The sequence below is a fragment of the Lichenostomus cassidix genome, chromosome 4 (genome assembly GCF_008360975.1).
Source record: "Lichenostomus cassidix isolate B80296 chromosome 4, HeHo_3.0, whole genome shotgun sequence".
Lineage (NCBI taxonomy): Eukaryota > Metazoa > Chordata > Aves > Passeriformes > Meliphagidae > Lichenostomus > Lichenostomus cassidix.
In genome coordinates this window covers 25,341,807-25,364,922 of record NC_139484.1, presented here as the reverse complement: position 1 = coordinate 25,364,922, position 23,116 = coordinate 25,341,807, and the positions used below count along the sequence as shown (strand labels likewise).

Below are 23,116 nucleotides of genomic sequence, written 5' to 3'. Positions count from 1 at the left end.
GTAGATAATAATTGAAGCTAAATCTATACAAAGTCAATTTTTCATCCTGAACAAATCCATTGCTCATACCAACAAAGTATTTCTTGAAAATTAAACATCAGACCTATATAAACACAAGATTGACTTAAAAGTGATGAGAAATTACCATAAATATTTACTCAGTTTTATGTGCTTCCCAAGTGTGGAGCTTTAGGGTACATTTTGTCACATTTTCAGCATTTGCTGTGCAGTCACAGGCACTAGAAACATGGTACTTACAAAAGCTGTCTTTCCTACACATTAATTTGGTTCTGCAAGTCAAAATTTTAAAAATATTTAAAATATGCTGAAATTCCTTCAAAATCCTAAAACCTAGTAAAAGATTCTACAGGGACAGGGTAGATATTTTGACTCCCTGACATAGTCACAGAAACAGAACTTTGCAAAGCATACCAACATGGACACTTGGTATGGAAATATACAGCCACAGGGAGTATCCAGAATATTTGAAGTCCAGAAAAATTTCAAGGGAAGTTGGTGGAAAGTACTTCATGAAAGGAATTAACATATATTAAAAATCTAGGGTTACTGAACCTAAGCACTTCACACTTCAGTCTCTCCTGGCTCTTCTGTCACCTTTTCTAATTCTGTCAGAGTCACAGTGGTCACTTTGCTACCCTTTTTTGTTTGGGACAGACATATTAGGCCAATAAACCTCACTCTCAAAAACTAAAATCTTGGCAGGTTTTGTCTCCTTAACTTCTCTAAAAAGATTACTGTGACTATCATAAAACAGCTGGCCGGGAAAGATTATTATTCAAAAAGATTAATCGTCCAAAAGATGAATTAACTTGAACCCAGATTTCACTCCTTTCCATGTAACTTATGCAGGCAAATGACTGGAGTTCTGTGATGTCAGTGCACTCTGAGACACACTCATGGGCAAAGCATTGTTTATGGTTATCTCTTGCCGTGTCTGACATCGCACCATTGCCAGGATTGCCCTCCGAAACCTGCAAAGGGCAAGAAAGGGAAAACAGAAACAGCATTAGCTGGAGAACCAAACAGAAATTGGGTAACCTGGCCTTAACTATTACAATAGTTTTCAATTTTAGTAGAATATAATTAATTTTTTAAAAAGTGGTTTTGGAATTAAAAGGGACCTGGGCCTTTTTCACTTCCATGTACAAGAATGTACAGCTAATTTCATTTCTTCAACAGGGATCACAGCAGCTTGTTTTTGTCCCAGGAGAGAGTACAGCCACAACAAAGATGAACTTACAGAATGGGAAAAAAACAGACATTTTTCCATTGACTCAGCAGGATCAGATATGCTCACCTAGACAGAGATTGCAGGCTCTACTTGAAGATGGGTAGCAGAGACAGAAAAGTGTCTCTTTGCAAAACCCAGTCTTCAGTCAGAGGCACTGGCTTGACCAGAGCATCTATTATGCTTGCTCAAATCAGAATAGGCTTAACCTATTTACTTCAATGAAAAGGGTCAATCCATCCTAATCAGTCAGAGTAAGATATATCCCAATATATCCCAATTCAAACAAGAAAATCTACGTAAGTTATATGTCACTAAGCCACTCACACTTTGGCCACAAACCAGTCTGCTGCTGATGCAACCCAAATTCCATAATGAATCCCCTTTAAAAAACACAAATGGGACTTTCAAAAGCCATGATAATATGTATCAATTCAGTATGATCTTATGATGGTAAAAAGTTTATTTTAGACTTTCTTGGCCAAAAGATCATCCTTGGTAAATTACAACCCTTTGCTCTTCACTAATCACCTTGCCATATTTTACACTCATATTTTAGATCCATACTCAGATGGTATGCTAAAGTCATGGAAGAGACTAGTACTAAATTTGGAACACTTACTTTTTGTTTGCAATGACATAAATGCAGGGATTATAGAACGTGGACGATTTTGCGAAGAGAGGAGCTATGATGGCCATTGCAGGAGAAATTTTCTTTGGGTCTCCAAAGGAAGACCACAAACACACAATAGAGTATGGAGACCACGCCACCAAGAACATTACAATCATCACAACAGACATCTGTGAAACAAGAGGAACAGGCACATAACCAGTGTTACCCCAAGGTGAAGACCTCACAACAAAACCTCGTAACAAAAGCACATGCACCTTGGTGAAAATAGAGCTATCCTGAATGAAATTATATATAAACAAGCACACCTGACACATTTTGACAGTTTACAATGAAGTCTCACTTTGGGGATTTAATAGCACACCTCACTGCCATGTGTTTGGCATGCTGTCATCTCATTATATACAATATGCCTTCAAAGTCAGCACCACTCATTATATCAACTCTGTCCATCAGGAGTTCAAATTACCAGGGAGGACTTCACATATGAATTATGATTCCCCTAACAAATCACTCTGGGATGCTATTACAAACCATAAATATGAACAGAGACAAAAATCTAAACCAAATATTAAATTAGGCCATTAATAAAAATGTTTCACAAGGCTTCATTATGGTACCATTAAATGAAAGAAACTAAATGTTCTAGGACGTATAGTTAAGGAACCCAGAAGCGTCTGCTAGATTTAATGAAGCATGATAGACATGTTCAAGTACCACATTGAGGAGGTATCTGAGCAGTCATGTCTTCCCTGCCTGCCTGCCAGAGAGAACAGCCCAGGTATGTTGGGGCTCAGCCCCCAGGACACACCATGCCACAGTCAGACCTGGACAGTGAAAAACTGGGGCTAATGGGAAGGTAGGAGAGGGATCAGCTGAGACAGACTGTTCTGGCTTTTGTCAGGGACATTAATCACTAGTGGAAAACTGAATGGAAATCTCAAATTAATCAAGAGGACCAAAAAAACCACTAGGAAATCAACCAAAACTGCCGGGCTGTGTACATCCAGGATTCCCTAGTGCTCATCACCTGTTCCCTTAGTCAGTCTTTCAGTGATGAACAAAGTGAGAAACAAGAAGTAAACAGCTAGTTTGTATGAGCTGCTCTAGAGCACAACAATACACAAGCAGTGACTCTCACAGAAGGTCCCTATTTAAACACAAACACAATACCTAACATAATACCAAAATGTATGAAAGAACCCTTTCATTTAGAAGTTTGGTGCATAAAAAGCTTAGAGAATGCTCATTTGCAAAAAGCAAGTAGTCCAGTGCTAAAGAAGGATATTGCTTAACTCCAAAGCATCAATCTCTTCTCTTTTTTTTTTTAAGTATAATTTAGTGTCTTCAACTGCAAAATAGGAAAATGCATTTTCTTCACAAACATGAGTCTAAATTTTTAACTGAATCCTCGGTTTCAAGTATTCTGAAAGTTCTTCATAAAAGTGAAACACTCAAATGACTCTTTTTAGGTAAAAATACTATTCTTCAGAACTTAGCAATGTGAAAGTTTTTCAAGGAATGCTAAGTTTGCACTGATAAGTAGTTCAAAAACATAGGTACACACTCTTCTGTCCAATTCTCTCTCACTTTTTCATCATGCCCAACCGTAAATCACATCTTTACACAAAATCAAAGGAGCTGGTAAACTTCAAGACTTCTCAAGGACTTTTATACATTAAAAGAATGTCAACCTTCCAGGCAGGATATATAATTTCATGCCATAACTCACATTTCTACTGCTTACATAAGAGATAAGCTGAACAGGCTGAAAAAAACAAGAGATTGGAATCACACCTCTTGGGAGTTGGAAATGCACTTTCTTTCCTAGGCCAAGAGTTCAAATCAGAGGTGACCAATCCATTTCAGACCAGACACATCTGAGAACCAAGCAGAAAGCCTAAGGACTCTGCAGACACAGAGTAAAAGTTCTCCTAGGGCACCTTGGACATACATTTCTAGGTAATGACAGAGGAGAGAGGCAAGGAAAATTCACAATGTTCCCAGCCTTCAAAGTAGCTAATCATCTGGAAAGAGTATAGATCAAAAAAAAATAATCTAGTGTGGTAAGTCAAGCCAAGAATTTTCACTAAGGCTCAGTGTCAGCTAATATTTAGTATGAAAGAAAAGGGGGAATATAGGGAAACAAAATCCTTAAAAAGCTGCACCGTTCCTTTGCCATTAAGATTTTAACACGAAAAACCAAAAAATGTTTGAAAGAAAACATGCACTCATTTACCTTTGTCACATCTACTTGGTCAGACCAATCTATGTTAATGCTCTCCAGGCAGCTACTGCTGGCATATTGTTTCATTGTCCGGGAAACATTGTAATAACAGTAAAACATGACTGTTAAGGGTACAACAAAATTAACAGCAATTACACTCATTGTGTAGGAAATAAAGGACCTGATAAGACAGAAAAACAAAACAGAGTAACTTACAAATAGCCATCCAGGAAAAGTTACCAAAGAATTTGGTATTTTGATTTGATTATGAAATTTAATAACAAATATAAAAAATAAGGAAATTTTTCTTTAGCTTAATTTTTTAATTAAAAACTACAAGTATTTCAGTTTTGAAGCATGGCTCATTTCTTACATGGGTTTTTTTGTCTTGACTTGCTCTAAGTTATTTCCACTGTTTAAAATTAATTTTAAAAAAATTTGCATCATACTTCAGAAAGAAGTTATGCACATGTAGTGGCAAATTAAACAATCTTAGACTTCAGTGAGACAGCAAAGTTAAAAGAAAGGGTGAGGGGGACTCTTACGCATCATTTTTCCTCCAATTCACGGTGCACGTTGCTCCAGTGGGATCTGGAGCATAGCTGGCCCAGCCCACAGTGGGCATGGAAGCCCAGAAAACTGCATTTATCCACGCAGCAAGGATGAGAGTGGCGTAGCTACGGGAGGTCATTCTTCTTCCTGTGGCCAAGCACAGACAATCACAGACAATTGTCATCTGCTGCTTCTTTCCAGTGTCAAACTAGAGTGACAAGTAGCTTCCAGCGAGCACACAATGGGTTAAATAAAGACCTTTCCAAGGTTTGCACTCCCAAACACTGTAGCATACCTGTTTCATACTGCTGACTGACACCTCAGTCCCTGCAGCCTCTAAAGGCCCTCGAACACCATCACCCATTCCAGCTCTCAGCATTCAGGCAATACCTGATCCCAACCCCACGCCAAAAGCTTATTATGCAACACTGCATTCAAGTACAGCCTTGGAAGATTGCAGGGCAGGAATTAACTGTTACAACACAGTTGCAACACAGGAGAGAAAAACAACAGAGGCAAACACCTGCCTGACAGAGGTCAAAACTCGACACAGCCAGAGGCTTTTTATGTGCTTCTTTATGTGGATGTGGCCCTCTAAAGACTGAAAATGGCCATGAAAATACAACTTACAAAGTAACAGTCTAATGGTGAAGTTTGCACTTTAACGAGCAGTATGCCAACTAGGTAACTTACTTAACCAAGTACTGTATGTTTAAATTGTACACAGCTCTGTAATTATGGAGTAATTCACAAGAAAACAATAGAATCAATTCAGAATTTTATTCCTCCCAACAGTGACTGATTTTTTACTATAAGTACAGTACCTATATCAGGCCTGCAGATGGTCAGGTAACGATCAACTGCAACAACAGTGAGCAAACCAATACTTGCCATCCCAAAAAAGATATTTAGGGCAGCATAGATCTGAAATTAGAACAAGAAAATCCTTTATGAGAAACCTTTCAAAGGTACAAGCACAAATCTGTATACTGAATAAACATATACTATTCAGCCTTCCACAAGCAAGGTCTTGATGGAGCTAATTCAATGCAGGCAGTTTGAAGCTGGCTCATGAAAAAGCAAACATTTCAAAAGCACCTGCTTGTAGGCACATTAGAAATCCTAAAGACAGCAGTCTCAAAATCAAAGAAACACTGTCTTTCAATACGTAAATTTTGAGATTCAGAGTTGGAGGGGTTTATTTCATGTATTCAATATGTGTTAAGGAAATCTGAGGAGCATTTGGTCCATCAGAAAGAGTTACAGCTCTAGCAAATGTGAGTTCTGAATTACCACTCTTTTATCTGTTGTATAACTACACATTCACAGATATGGCTCACTGATTTACCTCCTTGGCCCCCATTTTTATGTGTGTCAGATCTTTTGCACAGAGTGACACATGCTGCAATTCCAGCACATAAATGTACAAAATGTTTGCTTATCACACATTTTCAGTATATGCCTTCACATTACTACTCATACTCCTGGGCACTTAAGCCCACAGTCTATCAATAATGTAAATTAAAATGACAAAAGACAGTGAGCAAAGGCCACTGTCTCTCTGCTGTATATTTTTTTCAGTCAGTCTATTCTTAAAAATAGACAGCTATCAAAATTAGGCTAAATCTTTAATGGAGACCAAGAGCCTTAGAGGCCTTCGTTTTGGATATCCTAATGGTCCCATACAAAAAAAGGACATGCATTTGCCAAGCAGAACTCACCAAGATCTGTCAAGCTCACCATCAAGAGTGTAGCCACAATCTAAGTCTTTTAAGTATCAACTAAGTCATCAAATGAGCATGTGCTACTGTAACCATCTTCATTTTGGGATTTGATTTTGTAAGCCTTCTTAAAGCTATTTTAAAATGTCTAGTTGATAGATATAAGGTTACATTTTGATGTTTTCAGATGATAAATGTAAGTTCAAATCGAAATTCACATGAAATACTGTCTCCAGAACTTGACGGCATCCCAGAACATCAGCTTCAGGTCTAGAGTCAAATTCCGCACTTCCACCTTATCTCCTAAAATAACTTAACACCAGGTAAAGTCACTACTTATCTCCCAGTTTGCTTTCCAGCGCTAAAAACTTTCTCTGTAACTGAAATGCAATACCTGGCATCCAGTATATCCAAATTTCCAGCTTCCATGCAGGTCTGAGGCAGCAGACATGGGGTAGCCAATGCCACTAACACCAATGTCAGTAAAAGCCAAGTTGATAATAATTGCATTGGTTGCTGTCCGAAGCTCTTTGTACTTAACAAAGATGCCTAATACAACAATGTTACTGAAAATGCTTATCACTCCTGTAAAAACAGAAAAAGGAAACTTTACAAAAGAAACACACCAGCCAGTAATACACCTGCAGAAGACAATGCAGCCTATTGTAATACGTAAGTCCCAAACAAGATTTATTTTCAGTCAAGTGTAATTTTGCAAAGAGGATAGACAACTGAAAAGGAGAAAAAACTTTTCCAATTAGGCAGCCTTCCCTTGGATTCAGTGAGCACCAACAGTGGAGCATTTGCCAAACCTGAGACTTTTGATGAAATGAGAAGAAGCATAGCAGAAATTCAAATGCATGTAGGATTATACTTCAAACACTGTGGCCACCAAGAGCAGTGCTGACCTTCATGGTAAAGAAGAATGCAGATCGGTGACTGGCAAAAAAAAAGGTTTTGGAAAAAAACCTTATGCAGCTGATCTAGCAGAAGGTCCCTGCCAACACCTGAGGTTTCCATTCTGGGCAGATAGTTCCCACTGTGCATTCAGACAATAATTCTTGACTAAAGGGATACAGCAGCTTTAACTTTGGTATCACTATTCTAGCCAGACAAACTGCTCTCTCTGTTCATGAGGGCCCAAAGCTTTGCCAGCGTCAGAGTTGGCTCATGTTGCTGCAAACTGTATTTTCTATTGTCAAGCACTCTGGATGGTTTGCACAGCAGCATGGCTGGGCCCAGAGCTCTCTTCCACCTGACAAGCTCTAAGGCTGTGTCACAGCCATGGGAAAAGTCCAGCTCTGCACTGAACTTGCTCTTGCCTCACTAACCTGTGTGTTTGCAACTTTTTTGGTCTGGACTCAAAAGAGTTGTAACAAACTAAAGTTAAAATGTACATTCTGCTCTCATCACATCCAATCCCTCTGAAATTCACTTTGGACCTAAATCTCCTCAAGGTGCCTAGGATATTCTTCAGGACCCTGTGCATCAGGAAGCTTTTTTTGATCCTGGTATAATCCATATCCCTCTTTTTTCCAGCCATTCCCCTTTCCCAGCCAAATCCTACTGCTCACTCTTGGAGTGAGTTTACATGGCATTCCCACAAAGCTTTTTTTTATTGTTGTGGTTTTATTCTCTTCAGACTCTAGCCTGTTGTAGAGGCATCCAGAGCAAACTCTCATCCTCTAAACTTTTATAAGCTATTTATAAAGTTCTATCTTACACCTCAGCAGAGACAGGACTCACAGCCCTTATCAATACAAGGGAAAATTCAAACATGTTCAAGCAAAGAGATATTAAAAAAATAACTTGCAAATCATAAAAGGAATTTGTACGTTTTTCACAGATTTCCTAGTCTGGCACAGCTGTTATAGTGTCACTGAACCAAATCCTAAACTTAAATACGTTTGCATAGCCTGGGCACCTTAACTTACAAGTGCACAGGGGAATGTTATTTTGGTAAAAGTCTCACAACACATTATCCATGGAAATGTCCCTCAAAATTTTTTGTTTGTTTTTTTGTTTGTTTTCCTTTGCTTATATTTTAGAAGTTTCACCTACGAATTGAAACACTATAGTTTTTGTCATCACAGATCTGAGGAGCGATTCTGTAAGGAGCTTGAGTGAATGGCTGTCATACTGAATGTGGACTTCCACAAGCAGAACCCTTTTCTTTCAGTCACCCTGATATATTTTTTATTATACATGAAACTCAAAAACTCATGGCAGCATTTTATTAAACAGTACCTATGTCCCACATTTAAAAAATTCTCTTCAGATCAGATTCAGTAATTCTAAAATCAAATGAGGCAAAATCATAATTAACCCTTGGCTACCTCTCTTTTAACACCACCAAGGATTGCCTGTTCTCAGGTGCAGGTCTCCTGTTGAAGGTCTAACATATTTTGGCCACAGAGATACCATCTGCCATCATTTTCATATATTCACACATTTTCAGGAATGACACTGACGCTATCTGCTCCTAAAATTAACAAAACCAAGGAGCTGAGGATCTGAAATGAACACCATAGTAAAAAAAAAAAAAACCAACCCACTTGTGGTGCCAGTTCTGTCAGCTCTCCTGTTGACAGACAGCATATCATCTCTTGGGAGAGAGGGAGCAAAAGAGAATTACAAGTTTAATAATACAGGTTTCTTATGAGGCATGTTTCAACAGATATTACAGCTACCAAGAATGAAATCAGACATATAACAGGACTGTAAACTTGTATCCTCAAGGTCAAGGAAAGATCCTTCTAGACACACTTAAATTTAATAATTTAGAGTACAGTCTTAAAAGCAAGGTGGGGGGGAGGCAACCAAAAGCAGGGAATTAAAATGGAAATTGCTAAATGTATATTCATTAAAAATGTTAGTATCACTAAAATAAACTAATAATAGAGAAAAAAAAGAAAGTTTTGAGGAACAAAATATAAGACAGAAGATGGATTCCATCCTGAACAAAGTAAGAAAAAACATGTAGATACAAGAAATGCTCTCTCGTCTGTTTCTGAGGATCAGGTCAAGCAGACGAATGAAGTTTCTCCAGGCAGCAGGCAAGCAGTGCCCATTAAAAGGGCAATGAAGCTGGAACAAGTGCTGGAGCACAAATCTAGTGAGGAGCAGCTGAGGGAGTTGGAGTTGCTCAGCCTGGAGAAAAGGAGGCTCGGGGTGACTATCACTCTCTACAGCTGCCTGAAAGGAGGGTGTAGCCAGGTGGGAATCAGCCTCATTTTCCAAGCAACAAGTGATAGGATGAGAGGAAATGGCCTCAAGATGCACCAAGGAAGAGTACTTTTGGATATTAGGAAAAATTTCTTCACTGGAAGGGTGAGCTAGCATTGGAGCAGGCTGCCCAGGAAAGTGGGTGAGTTGCCATCCCTTGGAATGTGTAGATGTGGTGCTTAGGGACCACATGGTGTAGAGTTGGACATGGCAATGTCAGGTAGTAGCATCAAAACAAAAAAATCACATATATTAAACGTATATATAAAACATATTAAATGTATATTAAACATATATATATAATATGTATATATAAAATATTCACATATAACATGAAATATACTTTTCTAGCTAGCATTTTAAAATGATGCCAGAGCATTTCATCACTATAAGCAGAAAGACATCCATGAGGCAGTATAGCTTGCTGCTGCCTGAGCATCCCTGTTGTCATCACAAAAAGGGATGCACTGACCACTGCAGAGTGCAATTTTAACAATTCTTTCTTTCTCAAAAAACAAAAGAGAGAAGCATTTAAACCTTTTAAAGAGCAGCGTAATGATGAACACTGCACCCAGACTTCATTATTATTCTTAGACATCTGCTTATTAACAAGGCTTAAATTTTCCAGATGTGAAATTTGCTGTGGTAAGGCATTTGCAAAGCAATCAATCATACTTTCAAATATTTTATGGACTTCATTGTCAAAAACATTCCTCATTAGGAAAGTAAAGATTTATTAGATTACCCCAACTATAATCAGAAAAAATAAAAGAAAAAAACCTAAAATCACAAAGTAATCCAACTTTTTTTTTGGCGGGGGGGAGGGACATTTAATTTCCATGCAAGATTAAGAAAGAAGAGCTGTGTTGATTCTGGCTAATTCCATCGATACCCTGTGGTCACCAATGATAGCTTTGATCCTGAACACCAGCTGGTCAAAACTGTTAGATCACCTTGTTACATACAACATAACCCATTTTAATAAAAATGTAAGAGGTATATCTAGGCTTCCAATATTTGACCATTATCTATCTCTACAGCAACTTAAGAAGCCTACTGATCTGTCTAGCTCTTCTACTACTTTCTCTGAAGACCTGAAATAAATTGTCTTTGTATCCAAAAATACCCACTTTTCCAGAACAGCAATTTGATACTCACCACTTCAGATATAAATGCTAAATAAAATGTGACGATCAGTGATACTATTTCATACAATGTAAAATACATTAATATTTTTAAGTATATTAAAATCTAACAACAACATGGAAAAAATTGTGGTACAGTCTGTGAATAAAGAATAAACTGGTTTGATTTTTCATAATTAAGGTACAGAAGGCCTATTTTTAAACACAGTAGGTTTCAGTTTTGGTTAGGTGGATAGTTCATTACTATGGCACTCAATGCTTCAGAAAAGCTCTACTGAAGCAGTTGTGGTTATACAATGAGAAAAGTTTTTAAGGGGGGGGGGGAGATAATTCTATAATCATTCAAGTTTAACCAAAGACCACTGCAGTCACAGGGAACAAACACAATGTGAAGCCTCACAGCGTGCTTTTCTAACACGTGTCATTGGTGAAAAATACAGCTGCAACTGGAATCTGCTCTTCTCTGATTAATGACCAGCTCCCTCCCTCTAAGTCACATTCCAACCCTTCCCCTTACATCCCCCTAACAGACACCCCTCACATGCTCAGACTACACATATATTACTACAAACATGTGGCCCAGGAGAAATCTCAAGATAGCTGCGAGTACATCACAGAAAAATGCAAGATGTGACAGCAATGCCCTATTTTTATCTCTTTTGCAAGCTGGCAGAAATTAATTCTCACTCTCTTCTATAATTACATATCAACAAAATGTATTTTTTGAGACACAATGCTGCCTTCAAATATAGAGCAGAAAACTTAGATGTTTCTGCACACTTCAGATGTTTCTGCATATTTCAGTCAGGCAGCTGATTGCTAACTTGTCAGTAAGCATGGAGAAAAGCCATCAGACAGCTGTCTAACACAAAATGAAATACCATCACTGTTACCATACAAAATGAGCATTCAGATCTACAAGTTCTAATTTCAAAAGTTATGCAACAATTTGCCAATGTCCATACCTGCTGTTATTAAGTAAGCTGCAACTATGTTGTGCTCAGTCTGTGTGAAGGCTGAATGAGCTTCATTGTCACTTTCTGAGGAATTGGATGAGTCATTCCAATGCATTTTCGACAAAAGACAGTCGTCTATCCTCTGCAATAATTCATCAAGAAGACGAAACACTACAAAACCCTGTCAGGCAAATTCTTTCATTTCAACAGACTCACTGAACAATTAAAAGAAGGGGGGTAGGGAGGAGTTCCCCCTGCCATTGACAGCTTCCAAGCATGATTTAATTGGACTAAAGTGGAAAGAAGTTTACGCTCTCAATCTATGCAGGAGATTGTTAATTAAAACAAAGAGCAGCACAGAACTAAGTAAATTTTGAACAGTATGCTTAAACTTCATTCTTACTGCTAATGAGATTAACTGTCACATGCCCCCAAACTTTTTCCCCTCAAACCTCTTGTGCAATGCTTTGGAAACCTCAACAAAAGTTGACTCAGTTCAATCAATCATCAGCCCAGCTTGGAACTAATTCCCATCACCATGCAAAGCACAAAAACCTGCAGTACAACACGAAGACACAAATTTCAGTTTCTTTAAAAAGCAGGATACATTTAGTCTGAAGCCCATCCCTTCAAATCTTTAAAGACCTACTTCTTCAATATTCTTTCTTTGATTTAAACTCTCTGACAAAGACACAAGAAAAATACATTCCAGTATTTTCCAAAGTGAAGCATGACTTTCAGAAAACTCAATTGCTACATTTCTAAAATAGCCTGGTCTATAGAAAATGGTTGTTGAATATGCCTTAACAGCCTGAATATCCTCCCCCTCCTAAACACAATATTTGTAAGCTTACTTTGGGCAGATTTTCCAAGGCATGTTACTGGGCAGAAAACTACTGGGCAGAAAACTACTGGGTATTTTTCAAAGACCTGAGCAGCAAAAGCTCATGTTTTCTTCCCTTCAGTGATGAGGTACCAGCACACCAAAGTAAAGACCTTTAAAAAAAACGTGCATAAATATTAACTGCAACAAGTCCTTGCCCAAGGAGTTCATACACAGTATCAGAAATCAGCTACTTTCCCTCAGTCCTGCTTCACGAGTGTTTGCCTCCAGTGAGTTTTCATACTGGCTATGAAAGTGACAAGGATGAGCACCAGTGGCTCTAAGTGTTTCACAGGTAGGTCAAGCAGGCCCCAGGCTAGGGCTGTGCCTTCTGAGCAGCAATAAGGGTGCAGTGACACAGGAACAGTCATCCCATAGAAAACACATGAAGAGCTCTGTTTTCTAACCTGTGAAACACTCACAGAGCGTTCTCTCCAACTCCTCAGCTCTCCAAAAACAGACACCCTGCATCTTTCATCCATTTGAATATAAAGTTTTTATACAAAACTCATGCAGTCACAACATTTAGTCATCATTACTACACATGATCTTGTGTCACAGTTCTACGAGCAAACATTTTCTTTAATGCCCCACAGCTCTTGCGGTACTCGTATTATGAGTATTTTTCCTGTCAGAAGAGGATTAGGCAGGAACAGGGTGGGAGGGTTCTGAAAGGAAAGATGATCTGTTTGGCAACTAAGCCACTTTCCTCGTGCAACACTGTCCTGCCCTGGAACATAAAGGCATGGCAGATAATTTGATATCTTTGCTTTCCTCCTCTGGCACTTTGGCACAATTTTCAAAAGCACCTCAGATCTTGCAGCTTCCACAGAAGTCAGAGCTTCCAATGCTGAATGTGTCAGAAAAGCAAAGCATTACTATTTTTACTCAGATAGGATTCCAGATGCACAGTAGCAATTAACAAAAGAAGTTTTATAATTGATTAAAATACAACTCTCTAATATATGCAGTCCCTCCTATGTACCATCACATTGTTTCTGCCCCTTCTTTAATTTGACTAATTTTACAGCAACTGGAATAGCCAGAAAAATGTCAAAATTAAAGGCAGACATCATCAAATTTTTTTTTCTGCAACACTGGTACTTCATAAAATAACACCAAAAAGATAAAACAAGAAATCAAATATTGAAGTATACAAATAATCCAGGATGATGGAACGACAGCTTGTAAAGCAGAAAAAATATGTCTAAACCACATAGCTTATTAATACTGGTGCAAGGAAGAATATTAAATCCAAAACCTCAGGCTGTTCTTATCCCCCAATAACATAGCATTACTGGTGTCTCAGGGGCCCTTTATAAAGTCATGCAATGCTTTTCCTTCCCAGTTGTCCCAGATCAGTAGAAAAATGCAACTTCTATTTAAATCCATTCTTCAGTTTGCAGGTATTGCTATATATATGTGGGGCAATGCAATATGGGGTTTAGCAAGCTGCTTTCAGTTATGTGTAAAATATACATCAGTGCATGAATGATGACAGTAGAGAAACATACCTTTTGCATTAAAAAAAATAAAATGGAAACCAAAACAAACCCCAAACCTCTTCTTTCCTATTTCCAGCAGTAACCCCACTACAACCCTATCCCAAGCCCAACCTCTCCCACATTTATTATGCCTACCACCGCTGGAGGGCTCACTAAGGCAAAACATCCCTTTAATCTTTTCCCAAACTTGCAAATAGCTCAAACCCCAAGGAAAACAAATTATTAACTTACCTCTCTCTCCTCGTTCACAGAGACTTTTACTAGATTTAAACTGTTGGTTAGAAAAGTTTTGCTCTCTAGAGATTTTCAGCTGACAGAAGAAAACACCCTGAAAAAGGAGTGACTCCCCAAAGCTTTTTACTTGCCATACATCACACAATAAGCTATGCTTTTTTTTTAATAAGCAATACTGTTTCTTGCCAAGACAATACTTTACACAACTGCAAATTACTTTGAAGCAGTATGTGTGTGACAGCCCAGCATTTCTTCAGGCAAAGTCCACGTCTGCAAGTCAGTACCAGAGAAAACCCTTTCTGTTCTACAACTGCCAGTTTTGCAGACTTACATTAAAATATCCCAATTCTTTTCTGCACTTCATCAAACTTCTCTGACAAAGTAACATAGTAAATCTATTAAATTCATTGAGCCATCCTATCCCAGCAACTGCAGAAAATACAAGGAAAATAAACAACTGTACAAGGAATGCAGGGATGCTAAATATATTTATAATACACCTCCATGTATTACCCTCTTTTTAATGAGGATTTAGATCTCAAATAGAGTAAAATATAAATCCAAAATTTTGCTGTGGCATGGACAAAAGGCTCCAGGTCTTCTAAGTACTTGTAAGCAATCTGATCCTAGTGATATACCAGCTCTCAGTTTCAAAATCAGCCAAATGCCCTGGGCCAAACACTGCCATGGCAGTGGTGGAGGACACAGGTAGGTGACACCACTACTGCTGTGCACTGTGGGCTGCTCTGAAGCCTACCTGAGCTTCAGAGGAGTATTCCAGGACAGCAACCCTCTTTGTGCTGCTGGAGCAGGTGGCAGGTGAGAAGCTATTTAGATGGTGCAGCTATTTATTCCAAAGGCTGCCAGTAAGGAGGAATACAGGGAACACCAAACTCATCCAGAGCCAACACTGACACCTCATACCCACTTCCCTCACTTTGGACTGCACTGTGATTTTTCTTCCCCAGACACTAGAGCTACTTGAAATTTGCCATTTTTGCTAACATACCTATTTTTGTCAGGGTACCTGTGAGCCCCTTTCCTAGCCTCTGCAGAGGTAGCACAGGGTATCTGTAAGCACATATATAAAGCTGGCACATTTCACTAACTAGGATCAGGAGCACCAGGACATACTCACAGATAGAATTTGAATTAAAAGTTCAAGACAAAAATAAAGGTGTCATTTAAAATTAAAGAACCTCTGTTTTAGTTCATTACAGCTTTACACTGCAGACATGTCACCATCCTAAGAACAGCCTACAAACTCCATGGAGACCCAAGACTATAAATTTTCTCTGAATATTTGCATAAAATCCATCCAGCATTGTTTGTATGCACAAGCCATGCCATAATGTTCCTCATGCATTTCCCCACTAGGACTGCAATCCGCTCCCCACAACCAAGAGGCCAATCTTTCCTCCCAAGCTGCAATGGCTATTGCTGTTTAGCCCCTCTGCACACAGAGGCCAAACAGTGCTTTAGGCTGACTCACTGCTCCATCTGCTGAGAGACTCACAGCACACAGGTCTGCTCCTGGGCTGCCCGGCAGCACTGCCTGCAGCCAAACGCTGCCTGTCACACCATGCAATTTACAGGGGATGGCAGGAGCCTTCTGACACCCTGGGAAAAAGCACATCCCTAAAGAACAGCAAAGAGCATGAATTCGGGTCTAAGAGTGACGACTGTGTTATGTTAGTCTTCCAAAACCAGAATAAGCAAAGAAGATCTGTGCCAGCTGCCAACAACGAACTATTGAAGCATCAGTGAAGAAACCCAGCACAGCAGAGGATCCAGCTGCAAACATGACAGGAGTACTGACATTGGGAGTACTGACACTACAACTGCATTTGGTCATTATTGTTCAGCTGCAATGTGGAATGCCCGAAATTAAATTACTTGCTTAGAATTTTGTCTAGATAAAAGGTAATTCTACAATGCCTCAAGTCAAAGCCCTAAGGCACTTAGGCCTAGCAATGCATAGCAACAAAGGCCTAATCATTCTCCAGAGTTCTGGATTTAACTGACCTGGTTAAAGCCAGGCCTGTAGCAATACCAGGGAAAAAACTGGAATCTCTCACTTCCTTAATGTACTGGGTTAACAGTAGACTCAGCTGCTTCTCACAAAAGCAGAACTAGCAGAAATTCAGTGTGCTGAGTTTTGTTTTTTTAAGCTGTTAACATTTTAACATTTTAATCTGTTAACTTAGGCAGCATCTATTCATATTTAAGTGAATTCTTCAACATTTGTTTTCCACTCTTTCAAGTTTTGCTCCAGGTTATTAATAGTAATGGTCACATTTGTTAAAACAACCAGTAACTGTCCAATTCTGGTACTGAAAAATTACCTGTTGCCTTTTGTTAAGCAGCAAGTTAATATAATTAATCTGCCTGTTACTCCATTCATCAAGTGTAACATAAAAGTGTAACATAAAAGTGTAACAGTACAATCAATTCTGAAAGGAACTTATTTCACATAGAGCAAGGTGTTCAAAATACTTGTTACAATGCTACATAATTCTACAGATTCCTTTTCAAAAGTGCTTGGAAGAGACTACAAACAGACTCCTGGCTCCAACTGAAATCCAGAGAGGTTCTAGTTTTCACCTCTTATTTTATTTCCAAAGTTCCAAAGCAGAGAGTCACCCTGATCTCCTCCATCCTTATGAAGACAGTCACTATCTTTTCAACAATCCTCATCATGCATCCATTTAGAGACCAAAGACTCATGCAGACTTTTTCATGTCTTTCCAAGCAATACATAACTGAAAGCATTGTGTGCAGAGGAGCCCCATGATGGGGTATTTAATCTTAGCCTTACACAAGCTCAGAGCACCACAGAGGTGCAGTGCCAGGACAGCAAAACCTCAAGAGAAACAGGCTAAGGGGGGGATGCAAGGGCAGTTAAAAACCCTTAGCATTTTACTATCAGTGTAATTAGATATTATTAGATGACTCAAGTACAGTGTTCACCTTGTCTTGTTCATCAGACAGCAGCTTTTAAGAACACTTCCTGATGCCTTTGGCTTTCATTAATATTTAACCAGAAAAATTCACAAAATATACTTCGCTATCTGTCTTGTCTTTTATACATTATTATGTATTAAAAAAAATTATCAACACAAAAGTTTGAAGTTTAATTTATAAAAAAAGGTTCACAAAGGTTGTTTAAACAGCATGTCATTTCCTAACAACCCAGAAGATTTGATTAAAAACGAGGATGAGAACTAGAGTTCAGTCATGCACAGGTAACAGGTTCACCTGATGTATGTGCATGCAGTAAACTTTTAGGGTCTTTTGAATTCCCATTCCAATTGATTGTTTACTCCAAACTCCAACACGGAGTTAAGCACTGACTGCACTGCTTGTCAGAAACAAACAGTTTAAGGATAACATTGAATCCTGGCTTCGTTAGAAAAGTTTAGACATATTGTGAGCAGTCTTCAGCTCTTCACCTGGGGCTACACTCTCCTCCTGGGTCCATCAACAGTCATCAAGTGTAAAAAATAATTGCCATTTGTAGCTTCAAGTTCTTTATAAAAAGATATTCAGGGTCCTTTACAAAAACTTTTCCTGGTTCCTCACTTCTGCAGATGACATGGTAAGATGAGGAGATACTCATGGCTCTGTTTTTAATGTCCTCTTCCTATTTTAAGAGAAAAGAAATACACACCAAACAATTTACATCTTAGGTGCATTTAAAACAAATTCTATACATAACATTGAATGAGTTGATAGAATAAAATGCAAAAAACTAACACAGTTTTACACACACATCAACAAATGCAGAGTCCTGTGCTTCAGTTTAAGCTACTGGGATGCACAGAAATCTCTTGCACAGAACTATAAACATCTATAAGACATTAAAAATCACAACATTCTGTTTAATATTTACAAGCTTTAGAAATCAGCAGCTATTCTTATTCCTGAAAGGTAAAAATCACACACTCACCCCGAAAGCCTCCTCCACCACCTCTTCCTCCTCTGAATCCTCCTCCTCCTCCTCCACCTCTGCCTCCTCTGAATCCTCCTCCTCCACCACCTCTGCCTCCTCTGAATCCTCCTAAACAGAAGAAAAAAATTACCCTTTGAGGAGCATGTAAATTTTTGGTTACGCACAACAATTTATTTCATTGACAGCTTCTGAAATGAAATTAAATGAAACAAGAAGAAAAAAACAGAACTGTCAATTGCTGGGCAGTTACCAGGTCAACTACTAGTACCCTGCCTCTTCTAGGGACCACCTGGAGCATTGTAGGTATTATTTAATAACTGATGTACCATGCCCAAAATACTAAAGAGACTTAACAATTAATTTCTGTCACAAGAGCAAAAATGAATTACATATATTAACCAGTAATTGACCACAACTATTAGTCATTTTTATTTATTAATTACAACTCAACAGAACATTAAAACAAACTGAACCACTTAGAAACACTTGTGGCTTGTGGCAGAGGGGTGGGGTATGGCAAAAATGCAAGAAACTGCAACGTAAGAAAAAATTAACTTCAGCTTTAATTGAAGAGTACATCACAGGTGATGTTTAAAAAGCTTTGTCTTTGTTATCAATCAGCATTCTCTCCACCCTATGCTTTGAAGCTGTTATTTAGCCAGTCATGTCACTGGAAAGATATCACTTCCTTTTCTATTAAGTCAAACAGAAACATTAATAACATTTTCCTTTGTAATACAGCTGTTGATATTCAAGTATTCAACAGCAACTTTAAAAAACAAAATAACACAGAGCAAATGAACAAAACAACTCATGGCACCCCAAATAATTTCCAACATTCTGCAGCTTTCATTCTTGTAATCTTACCTCTGCCACCACCTCTTCCTCCCCCACGTCCACCACGTCCTCCTCTACCACCTCCTCTGGGAGCACCTTTTTCTCCAGGGGGCCTTGGCAAAAATCTCTGAAGGGGTAGTAGCTTTGCTGGATCAATGTAAAACTGCAGGAAGAGAGCTCCATTAGGCTTTCAAAGTACCAAGACTAAAAAGCACATTAATGTCTCCCTTTAAAAATAGCCACAATTTGGTCTTACCCCATTATGTCAGGTTGTCCTCTGCAAATAGCCAAACAAAGAAAGCACACAAGAAGTAAATCACGGTATTAAAAAGCTGCTAAAATATAGGTGATATTCGTGTGATTTTCATTTGTTACATATTCTCTTGTGTGGCAGAGAGAAGGAATATGCAGCAAACACAAAACTGAAAAGGAAGAGGAATTTAATGCCTGTGTTTACAAAGGGCAATCAGCTTTTAAAGCTATTTAAAACTTAATAAACCTTTTATTATTTGCTGACAGAGCAGACTTATCTAAACTGATGACATACAGTAAAATTCTGTTATTGAGATTGGCTTACCTTTTGCATTTTTTTAAATGAAGAGGCTTTCATGTTATCAGACAGTTTCACTGAAAAATACTGTTAGCTTATTTAAGGAGCATAGCAGTAACAAAATATTAGAAACTGATTTTGGTTAGTAAATGGAAGGAACATTCAGACATTTTCTAAGTTAGTATTTTATGAAATAAGCTAAATTTCATCACAATTGCAATTAAAAGATCAGCAGAAACTATTTAACTTATTTCAATTTTTTCATAATTACAAATATGGTATTTTGTGATAAAATAATTTTTTCCTTCTACATATAAAGGTGTAATGAAGAACATACCAAGTCAAAAAGTACCTAAAAACATAACTGTAAAGAAACAGACTTGCATAGCAAGTGATGACCCCTTTAGCCCCAGGGTGACCTCAAGGCTTCTCTGGAACAATTCACATGCTGCAGGGGCTCTGCTGGTGCTGCTGAGTGCCTGACTGTGCAAAGGCATGAGCCAGCAGGGACTGCTGGACACAATATGCACAGCCTTGTCCTGCAGGGAACTGCCAGACACTCTCTGTGACCCCATGTGCAGTTCTGTGTGAATCCTTTGGCTCTCCAGTGCAGAAGGACTTTGCTATGCAATTCCCAAGATCAAAAAAAGCTGCTGGCCAACTCTGCTTACTTAGTCTAAATTAAAGAGGGAAGCAAGGAGCTGCAAAATCCAGTCACTTATTATTTTCATGCATTACAGTTCAAATAATTCTGATACAAAAAAGTAAATCTGCAAATTAATACATTCAGAGTGACTGTGAGTTAACAAGTATATTTTATTTCACATTTAATGTGGGAGAGGAAGATGCACACAGCTGATGACTGATGCTGAACCAACCAACACAGGCTGAGTCTCACTGACATGTTACAGGGTTACTCCCCCAGGTATCCTGCTTTTGTCATGGATTCTGTTCATCTGGCAGTGAAAACAGAATAGACCCAGTGCCTCTGTGTCAAGCTAGCTCTGCCAAAGGATGTCCTAGCACATCCCACTTTTGTGGGCAGGTGAAGTAATAAATTGGACTATGAGCAACAGGACATCTTCGTACAAACTCAATTTATAACTGAATAATGAGCTGGAGCACGACCAAGGTCCCCTAATGCACAAAAAACACCCCAGGCCCTTGATCCAATTCTGCTATGGCTTAGTAACCTACAGCAGAAAATTTGGTCAATTAGCCAGAAAAAGTAAGAATTTGAGCCAGCATGGATGCAGAAGACATCATCAGTACTGGTAGGGAGTGAAAACCTCTGATTGACTTACAGGACTCTGCCATATCAAAAAAGCTCCAAGACAGGCACTTAATGTGAGTGAAGCACCTATTGACACCAACAGCTGCAGCTAGAGTTGTGTCTGTTCACATATAACTTCTAGCCAAACCCTGAACTATTTTAAAATCCCAAAGAAATCCTATTTAATATCCAATCAATTTTTTTAAAAACAAATATTGTAAGTCACACATTTTTGAAGGATACAAAATCTCTCAGCTGTCCAAAGATTTCATCCACTTTGCCAATCTGCTCCTTATTATCCAAGTACACTGGGGCATTGAAATAAGGCACCTTGTTTTCTTCTGTTTTACATTTGCAAACAAGGTCATCTTCACAGGGATGCATGAACTCTCCCAACACTGAAATAAAGAACAAACAAGCTAAGGACCTGGAGCAGTCATTCTAAATTAAATAAATAAAATTTCTCCATGTAACTTACAAACTACCCTTTCTGGAGGGCCCTGGTCATATCCTCCTCTGTTGAAGCCTCCTCTTCCACCTCCCCGTCCAAAGCCACCTCGTCCGCCACGGTTGAAGCCACCTCCTCCACCTCCTCTTCCTCCTCTTCCTCCTCCACCTCCTCTTCCATGAAAAGACATTCTCTACTGCCTCCTACATTGTGGACAAAAATCAGTTGTTTAAGATATAAAAGGTATGTCACATTTGATTTGCTGCACAAAGTACAGTCTCCTGTCAGCCTTGCTTGTTAATTTAATGGTTGATTTATTTTCTATCCTCACATGCTGGCTTATGAAAAATCAAGTTTACACCAAAGATGTCATCCACTGCCACATCCACCTGCAAAAACTGACTAGCAGTGATCAGCACCTTTTTCACTCACCTGTATAAAGGCTGAAGATGGCAGTCTCCAGCCCCAAGAGAAGTGTGAGATGACACCCTCCATCCCCACAAGTGCCACAAAGTGAGAACATCGCAGAATGGCTTGGTTTGGAAGAGATCCTACAGACCACCTACTTCCAAACCCCCTGCTATGTGCAGGGACACCTTCCACACGTTGCTCAGGACCCCATCCAACCTGGCTTTGAACACTCCCTGGGATGGGATATCCACAGCTTCTCTAGGCAACCTGTTCCAGTGCCTCACCACACTCGCAATAAAGAATTGCTTCGTAATATCCAATCTCAACCTACTGTCTTCCAGTTTAAAACTACTTTCTCTTATTCTACCCCTGCTTGCCATTGTGAGAAGTTCCTCTCCAGCTCTGTTGCAGCGTCCTTCAGGCACTGGAAGGCTGCTGTAAAGCTTCCCGAGAGCTTTCTGTTTTCCAGGCTGAACAACTCCCACCCTCAGCCTGACTGCAGAGAAGAGCTGCTCCAGCCCTGTGAGCATCTTCGTGCCCTCCTCTGGATCTGCTCCAAAAACTCCATGTCCTTCCTGTGCTGGGGACCCCAGAGCTGATGTAGCACTGCAGGTGGGGTCTCATCAGAGCAGAGCAGAGGAGCAGAATTTCCTCCGTCCCCAGCTGGTCACCCTGCTTTGGATGCAGTCCAAGGATACACTTGGCTTTTTGGGCTGCGAGTGCACATTGCTGGGTCATGTCCAGCCTCTCATCCAGCAGCACCACCAAGTCCCTCCCGGCAGGGCTGCCGTCCCTCTGTCCATGCCCGGCCTGTGGCGATACCGGGGCTCGCCCCGACCCCACCCGCCCCTCCCGCCGCGCCCCGCTGCACCTCAGCAGCTTCCCACGGGCCGCACCGCGCGGGCTCCACCGCAGCGCCCCGCGGGGCCTCGGGACACCGCTCCCGCCGCCATGCCCTGAGGGACGGCGGGCGGGCGGGCGGACAGACGGACGGGCACACAGACAGACAGACAGACTGACGGACAGCCGCGGCAGGGGCTCTCTGGCTCTCTCTCTCCTCTCTCTCTCTCCCGCGCGGGACTCACCTGCACGTGCGCGCCGCCCTCGCCCGGGACCGCCCGCGCTGCCGGAAAGGAGGCTGCCTGCCGTCAGTGCGCGGGAGCTGCCGGGCGGCAGTGTCGCAAAGGCAGGGTTTAAATGCCCGTGAGGCGCCGAGAGCCGTCAGTGCGCATCCCGCGGGTGTGGGTGGCAGGGACACTGCTGGGAGCCCCTCCGAATAGACACTGCGTGTAAAAACACTCATCTTGCGCAACAACT

General features: G+C 39.9%; 2 protein-coding genes across 3 annotated transcripts; both read right to left on the bottom strand.

Moving 5' to 3' along the window:
* Window positions 1-861: 861 nt before the first annotated feature.
* RRH (retinal pigment epithelium-derived rhodopsin homolog) lies at window positions 862-16,754 on the bottom strand. The gene is made up of 7 exons (XM_085058387.1): window positions 11,716-16,754; window positions 6,775-6,965; window positions 5,484-5,583; window positions 4,653-4,806; window positions 4,120-4,288; window positions 1,872-2,050; window positions 862-992 (listed from the first exon to the last, which is right to left on the bottom strand). The coding sequence occupies exons 1-7, from the start codon at window positions 11,819-11,821 to the stop codon at window positions 863-865; spliced, it is 1,029 nt and encodes a 342-aa protein (XP_084914513.1). The 5' UTR covers window positions 11,822-16,754; the 3' UTR covers window position 862.
* A 684-nt stretch (window positions 16,755-17,438) lies between these two features.
* Window positions 17,439-22,988, bottom strand: GAR1 (GAR1 ribonucleoprotein). 2 transcript variants are annotated; one of them, XM_085058385.1, is made up of 7 exons: window positions 22,885-22,988; window positions 21,419-21,591; window positions 21,184-21,338; window positions 19,695-19,754; window positions 19,148-19,280; window positions 18,278-18,388; window positions 17,439-17,971 (listed from the first exon to the last, which is right to left on the bottom strand). In XM_085058385.1, exons 2-7 carry the CDS (start codon window positions 21,576-21,578, stop codon window positions 17,958-17,960), a joined length of 633 nt encoding a protein of 210 aa, XP_084914511.1. In that variant the 5' UTR covers window positions 21,579-21,591; window positions 22,885-22,988; the 3' UTR covers window positions 17,439-17,957. The 2 variants fall into 2 exon arrangements, with proteins under 2 accessions (XP_084914511.1, XP_084914512.1); XM_085058386.1 differs by lacking the exon at window positions 22,885-22,988 and having other exon boundaries at window positions 18,278-18,355; window positions 21,419-22,726.
* Between the last annotated feature and the right edge of the window lie 128 nt (window positions 22,989-23,116).

Coding starts and splice junctions, on each gene's coding strand:
- RRH (XM_085058387.1), bottom strand. CDS start 11,821: ATGCATTGGAATGACTCATCCAATTCCTCAGAAAGTGACAATGAAGCT. Junction 6,966..11,715: donor AGCTTACTTAATAACAGCAG/GTATGGACATTG, acceptor CTGTTTTTACAG/GAGTGATAAGCATTTTCAGT. Junction 4,807..5,483: donor CATCTGCAGGCCTGATATAG/GTACTGTACTTA, acceptor GCTTGGCCACAG/GAAGAAGAATGACCTCCCGT.
- GAR1 (XM_085058385.1), bottom strand. CDS start 21,578: ATGTCTTTTCATGGAAGAGGAGGTGGAGGAGGAAGAGGAGGAAGAGGA. Junction 21,339..21,418: donor CCCTCCAGAAAGGGTAGTTT/GTAAGTTACATG, acceptor TCTTTATTTCAG/TGTTGGGAGAGTTCATGCAT. Junction 18,389..19,147: donor AGGAAGAGGTGGTGGCAGAG/GTAAGATTACAA, acceptor TCTTCTGTTTAG/GAGGATTCAGAGGAGGCAGA.